Genomic DNA, 6,284 nt, shown 5'->3' with positions numbered 1-6,284 from the left:
AGCGCCAAAAAACTTTGCCCGCTCGCTGTTCCGCCTGGAAACGAAGATATTTAGCATACGTATAAAAGTAAAACAAATAAGGCCAAAAATTTCAAGTAGAAATGGAATGAAAACATAATGGAGCCGAGGCACTACCACACAACGGGGCAAACAGACGGCCATGCCATGCAAATGCCTCGAAGAGCTGTCTGTGACAACGCGACGTGGCGGGCATCTGAGGACGCTAAAAGGCTGCTGGCCTCTTGTTTTGATAATGAATAACAGGGCCGAGCAGCACTGGACGAGCTGCTGGCAACTAAAAATTGCCCAAACATTAACGAGCATCTGCGAAAAACTTGCAACTCACAGTTGAAACTGCAAATTGGTGCTTGGCAGCTGGACGAGTTGCGTTGCGTTGACGGTGGTGGAGGGGTTGAGTAGTAGAGTGGTTGAGGGGCTGCAGTGCTGTTTGCATTGTTTGCAAAATGCTTCAAGTAAATTATGCAGAGTTGCAGCAGCGAAAGTTAAGCGTACAACAAAGTGGAATTTATTCTGGCTTCCTACTTCGCCCAGTGATGTCTTTGTAGCCGCTGTTGTTTTTAATAAACTTAATAAGTTTGCAATTTGTTGCTGCAATCAGTGAGGGACAGCAGCAGTAGACACCGAAATTGCCACTCCACTAACATGCAAATCGGCAGCTCGGCAACACATGGCGTATACTTAATTTGGGCACAAATTATGCAGGCGTCACGCGATAAACTAATTTGAAAAGAACATTGCCAGCTTATTTGGGGAAAATGGCCCAGCACAAATCCGCTAACGAACTTAAAAAATAAAGCGAAAATATATAATACATAACTGCATAATATTCAGGCATTTTCTTTTGGGTTAGGCAACATAAAAATATTTCCATACACCCAAATTAAAGTCAATTAAAAGATACTCTGTACAGCAGTTTCCAAAAGGGCTTTAAAATTATCTTTGGCTTAGCTGAAAAATTAATGACGACCCTTTTGGTCCTGGCCTCACTGAGCTGACCCAACTCAATTCGAAATGCCCGCTTGTGTCTTACGCAGTTCATAAAGGTTCCACGAATGTGAAGTTCGGCAATGAATTAAAGCTGTTTACACGCTGGACAGCAAATAAAGATGGAGTTTCGGCCGGGCAGGTGGGCAGCGCCCTAAATAAACGAACATATGCAGCAAGGCCAACGTTCAAATTGAATTTGCGCGCAGAGCCAAAGAGCATAACAAATAGACGATACATGTACGACATGTGCGCTGAGTACAAAGCAAACCGCAAAAACACACGTGGAAGCCAGTTGATAACCAAGACAGTGGACACAAAAAGCAACAGCAACAACAACAACAACAACAACAACAACAAAAAATCAGTCATTCAACCAGTCTGGCAGTCAGTCAGTCAGTCAGCCAGTCACCAACCTAGTCAGTCGGTTGTTCAACCGTGACGCTCAGATATTTGGCATGCGTGGCGTTATCCCAGCCTGTGGCATGGCCACAGCTGCTGTTAACCAAATCCTAGCATACACACACACTCACACTCACACTCTCACACACACAAACACAAATAGAGCGCAGAACATCATCTTGGTCAGGCGGCGAGTGGCTAATGTCGCCACAGATGACAGTTAACAGTTAGCAGCGTGCCAGGTAAATAAATCAAACAAAAATGGCTACTTTGGCTACGTGACCAGCGAAATCCTCAGCCAAGGATTCGGCGTCCCTTGGATAGAGCACGCCCGTACGGTTTGACTGATTATCGGTCGGCTGCTTATGACACATAGCCAAGGCATAGCCAAGGCATAGCCAAGGCATAACGGAAGCTGACTCCAAGATGTGCGTGACGCAAATTGCAGACCAGTTACAGACAGCAAACAGCATCCCAGGTTGAGCATGTCGAGCTGTTCCAGTGACAAATGGGCGGCCTGTTAGATGTCTGGGTCCTTTGTCTCCGATCAATGTTCGGCAATGACATGACTCGGCCAGCAGTTGAGCAATAATGCCAGTTAACTGCTGTTGACAAATCAAACAACCATTTGGCCGAACAGCCAGGTTCGATATTAAAGTTAACAAACTGTTGGAATTTAAATTAAATTATTATATCAATATCAAACGATAAGCCGCCAACATTAACCTAGATTCAGCTCAAGCACTAACGGCCCAGTGCTGCCAGTTGTTGAGCGTCGAAGTAAGTTGGACTGTGGTTAAAAGTAGTAAAACCGGCTAAAATCAAGGAAAAACAGCTCGCATGTTTCCTCTAAGTTTAATTATGAGATTTTCTTCTAAGTCTTTCCTCTAAGAATTTCCTTTAAGTATTTCCGCTAAGTGCTTTTCACTAAGAATTTTCTCCTAGTATTTCTTCTTGGTTTTACCTCTAAGTCTTTCCTGAGTTTTTCTTCTAAATGCTTCCTCTAAGAATTTTCCCTAAGAATCTCCTCGCAACATTTTTTTTAAGTATTTATTTTTAAGTCATTAATGCTTAGCTGAACGATAATTAATTTTTTACACACACTTCCCTTCACTTTACTGCACTGTACTATTGACTCCCACGAGGCCTAGGCGACTGAAGAAATGCTGCAGCATCTGCCCTTTATATAGGGCGACTTTCACTCAAAGCCGAAGTCGTGCTCAAATATTGAGCTCGTCAGAGATCGTTATCGAGTTGCAAGTGACCAATGGGAACATTCTCTTCTCCTGCAAGCATTCTTGATTCGTTCTACTCATATATAAATACCAAATGCATACTGCTGCATACATATAGACAACATAAATGATCTGTAGTTCTTCTTAGGCCCTTGCTTTTTGGGGACAGATAGACAGAGACAGACAATTGGCAGATGTACATACAGGCATAATAATAGATATAAAGGCAAACACACATAGCTAAATCGGATTGGCTCATTACGCTGCTAAAGAATATGTATGTTTTATAAGGCTTGATGTTGATAAGCTAAATAACTTATGTCCATTAATATTTTAATTTAATAATTGTAGATAGCAGTTTCTGCCATTCTCTTAAACAATTTCTGGCTATTCCATCCGATTCTCATTTTGAATAAATTTATTTACAATAGGCTACGCCATTTGCGAATAGGCTACATCTAGCCGGAAATTGGCCAAACTGGCAACACTGTAACGGCCAAGTATGTTATGCTGGTATGCATGAAAGTGAGCTAAAATTCATTTTAAGCACCGTTTGTCCAGGCGCACATTAATTTTGTTAGCAACATGCAATGGAAATTTAAGATTGCTGAACAATGGCGTTTGACCTCGCCTGACCTGCTGAACTGGCACCAGCTGACCCAGGCGATGGCTCACACCCATCTCACTGATATACAATGCATGTGCATGCGATGCCATTCGAGTGCCTGTAACTGCTGCAGCGTGTGTATGCATGTGTGTGTGTCTGTTTCTGTGTGTGCGTGTGTGTGTAATAAGGCTGCATATATTATGGCATATATATTGTGCCATATATTAGAGGCTTTGCTAACAATTTCTCTCACACTGGGCCCGGCGCCGGACGCTTAAGTATATGGACTGCAATTGGCTCGCTCCTCTCACTGTCCGCTGCTCGGCCGCATGGCTGCCATTGTTTGCCTTGCGGTGATCACTCAATTTGAATTAATTTGCGGCTGTCATACAATCTAAAATTAGTTTATGCCGATTTGCATAAGCCAACATTGAAGCTGGCTGAAACTTTGACTTGCTGACTGTTGACTGCCATTTTGATAGCGCTTCACATGCAATTTTTTATCATCATCCTGCAATTGCTGCCAACGAACATTACTTAAGGCTAACTCTGCAATTCGGAGATCAATAATCATAATCAAAAGTTAATTCTCTGGCCGAGTAAATATTGATATGAGCCAGAGGCTTTGCACACTGTCTTAATACTTTCAGCCGTGGCTTTTTGTGGCTCTTTTGTTGTGTTGGCCGAAAGGCTTTTAATGTCAACAACGGTTAACTTAGCAACAGCTGGCTCAAAGCTTTAGGCATTTCAAGTTTTGTGGTTTTCGAGGCACTCAAAGGAACAAAAAAAAAAAAAAAAACTAAAAGAGAAACAAGTAAACCGAATATTTTGGCACTTTGCTTTAGCCTTTTGTCGACTAATTCAGTTTTTTGTTTATTTCCCCACACACACACACACACACACACACACATACAAAGAGAGACTTGGCAGTTTTTATACTCTGCAGCCGTAGCATTTGGGAAGAAAAAACGGCAATTTACTAGCTTTAGAGCTGCCGCACAGCAGCTGTGTCTCTTAGTGCATATGTCTGCATATATGTATGCATGCTGCAGAGGCTTAACGTGCCACAAGACCAGGGAGTGCGGATATTTAGTGGCAACGGGGCAGAAGAAACTCTACTCTGCTCCCTGGCTTAATTGCAATGCCAAAGTGTAGAGCTTTGTTCCATTTATATATTTCAGATAAAGTGCAGAAACTTTGCTTTGTGAGACATGACAATTAATTCGAAATCATTTCTGCTAGTAGGTCAAGTTTTAAATTTCATGAGTGATGAAAGTACAAAAGCCATTTTAATATGCACTTGAGACAAATATTGACCGAAATCTAATTTCGTTTCTTTCTTTTAAATAAGTATGAATAATTTGTAAAAATATTTGCGGAAATGAATACTAAGCGAAACATGGAATCACCAAGGGGACGACAGACAAAAAATAAAGATGTAAAAGGAAAAAGAAAACGCAAAATTATCGTGCAGAACCTATCTCGGATGCCTGCCCATTGCCCTGTGGCCGGCTGCTCTGACATCATATTTCCGTCCAATGTAATGCTGCACATGCTGCACAAGCACTCCAATAGCACTTGCATAACCGCCGAGGTATATGATCATCGGCCACTGCTGCTGACCTTCGATCCGACTGGCTACGAGCGCGGAGACAACTACTGCATCGCCGCTCTCTTGTATGGAGGCGTAAAGGGAAAGCCAAATACGCGACCGGGAGTGGATAATCTGAGCTTGCTGAACTCGGGTCTGTTGAACAGTTACCGGAAGTATGAGACCTACTTGCCCATAATGATGATGGCCTGCCGTACCACCTGGTTTGCTCATATGAAGGACAAGCAGCTGGAGCGCGAAATGCTCTCAAAGAACGAAGGCAAGGGCGGCATCTATGTATTGTGGCTGGTGTCTCCCATTACCACGCGCAAGGTGTTTTACACACTCACCATCTTCGATCGTCACTACATTAGCTCGCGCAGTTTGATTCGCACGGTGCGCGACTACACCAACTTCCAGGATCCTAGCGATTTTTTACCCATCGATGAGAACTATATTATGTTGCGCGACTCGGATGTTCTCGAACTAATGACCATCAGCCGATTGGCTCAGAGCAAAGGCGGAAAGAAAGGTCCACGCGGCATACCAATGGAACTGATTGTCTATCAGACCCCATTGAAGCACTCTGGCAATCTCAGTAGTCAGGCAGAGATGCAGGCGGCACTGAAGGAGGCCCGGAATATGTACTCCACGTACATGATGCCACGCACCAAGGGGACTGTCAATCGGGAAGTTTCGGGCAAGATGTCACTTACCAGAAAGCCGCTCTCCAAGACCAAGGCTAACCAGGCTCACGCCCATGCCTTACATTAAATATTTCTAACTCCAATTACAATCTCTGCACCGAGCACGTCTGATTTTGAAATTTTATGTTAAATCTAATAAAATCACATATGAGCTATGAGCTGTGACTGTTTCTATTACAATCGACTAATGTGCAGGGAAATATAATATATGAGTGCAGTAGAGTCTAAGAGCAGTCTGTTGCCAGGATACCTGCAGAATTGGTTCAATTTGAGTGGTAAGCACATTATTATATAATAAGCAGACAGCTGATTGAAAACCAAGTGCGCCTAAATTGCCAAAGGCCGGAGTCGGAGCCTGAGTCTTCGCACAGCCGCAAGGTGTGTGGACTAAGCAGCTTTTGTGCATGCATCCACACGCACACACACACACGGAGACACTTCAATACACATGCAACCATTCAGCATTCCATGTAAATGACGCTAATTGTATTACAATTTGCTTGAATGCCTAAAAGCGGGCAATGGCAAATCACAAACCGCTTAGCTCGGATATTATATGGAGTATACAGTTACGCCGTGGTGGGCTGGGCAATTGTTGCGCATTTGGGCTGAGCCAGCCTGGGAGCTCGGGAGCTCGGGGCCCAACAATGCGCCGCCCGCACCACCCAACAACAAGTGCAGCCAACCACTTGCCACACATGCAATTTTAATCATGAGAAATATGTGCTGTGCGCTGC

General features: G+C 43.6%; 1 protein-coding gene across 1 annotated transcript; it reads left to right on the top strand.

Annotated features, from left to right (window-relative positions):
• Positions 1–4,498: 4,498 nt before the first annotated feature.
• LOC6583018 lies at positions 4,499–5,705 on the top strand. Its single transcript, XM_002008661.4, has one exon. It carries the CDS (start codon positions 4,631–4,633, stop codon positions 5,612–5,614), a length of 984 nt encoding a protein of 327 aa, XP_002008697.2. The 5' UTR covers positions 4,499–4,630; the 3' UTR covers positions 5,615–5,705.
• Positions 5,706–6,284: the final 579 nt, after the last annotated feature.

The sequence above is a fragment of the Drosophila mojavensis genome, unplaced genomic scaffold (genome assembly GCF_018153725.1).
Source record: "Drosophila mojavensis isolate 15081-1352.22 unplaced genomic scaffold, ASM1815372v1 contig_74, whole genome shotgun sequence".
In the NCBI taxonomy this organism is placed as follows: Eukaryota; Metazoa; Arthropoda; class Insecta; order Diptera; family Drosophilidae; genus Drosophila; species Drosophila mojavensis.
The sequence above is the reverse complement of the archived record's forward strand: the minus strand, read 5'-3'. Positions and strand labels throughout refer to the sequence as shown.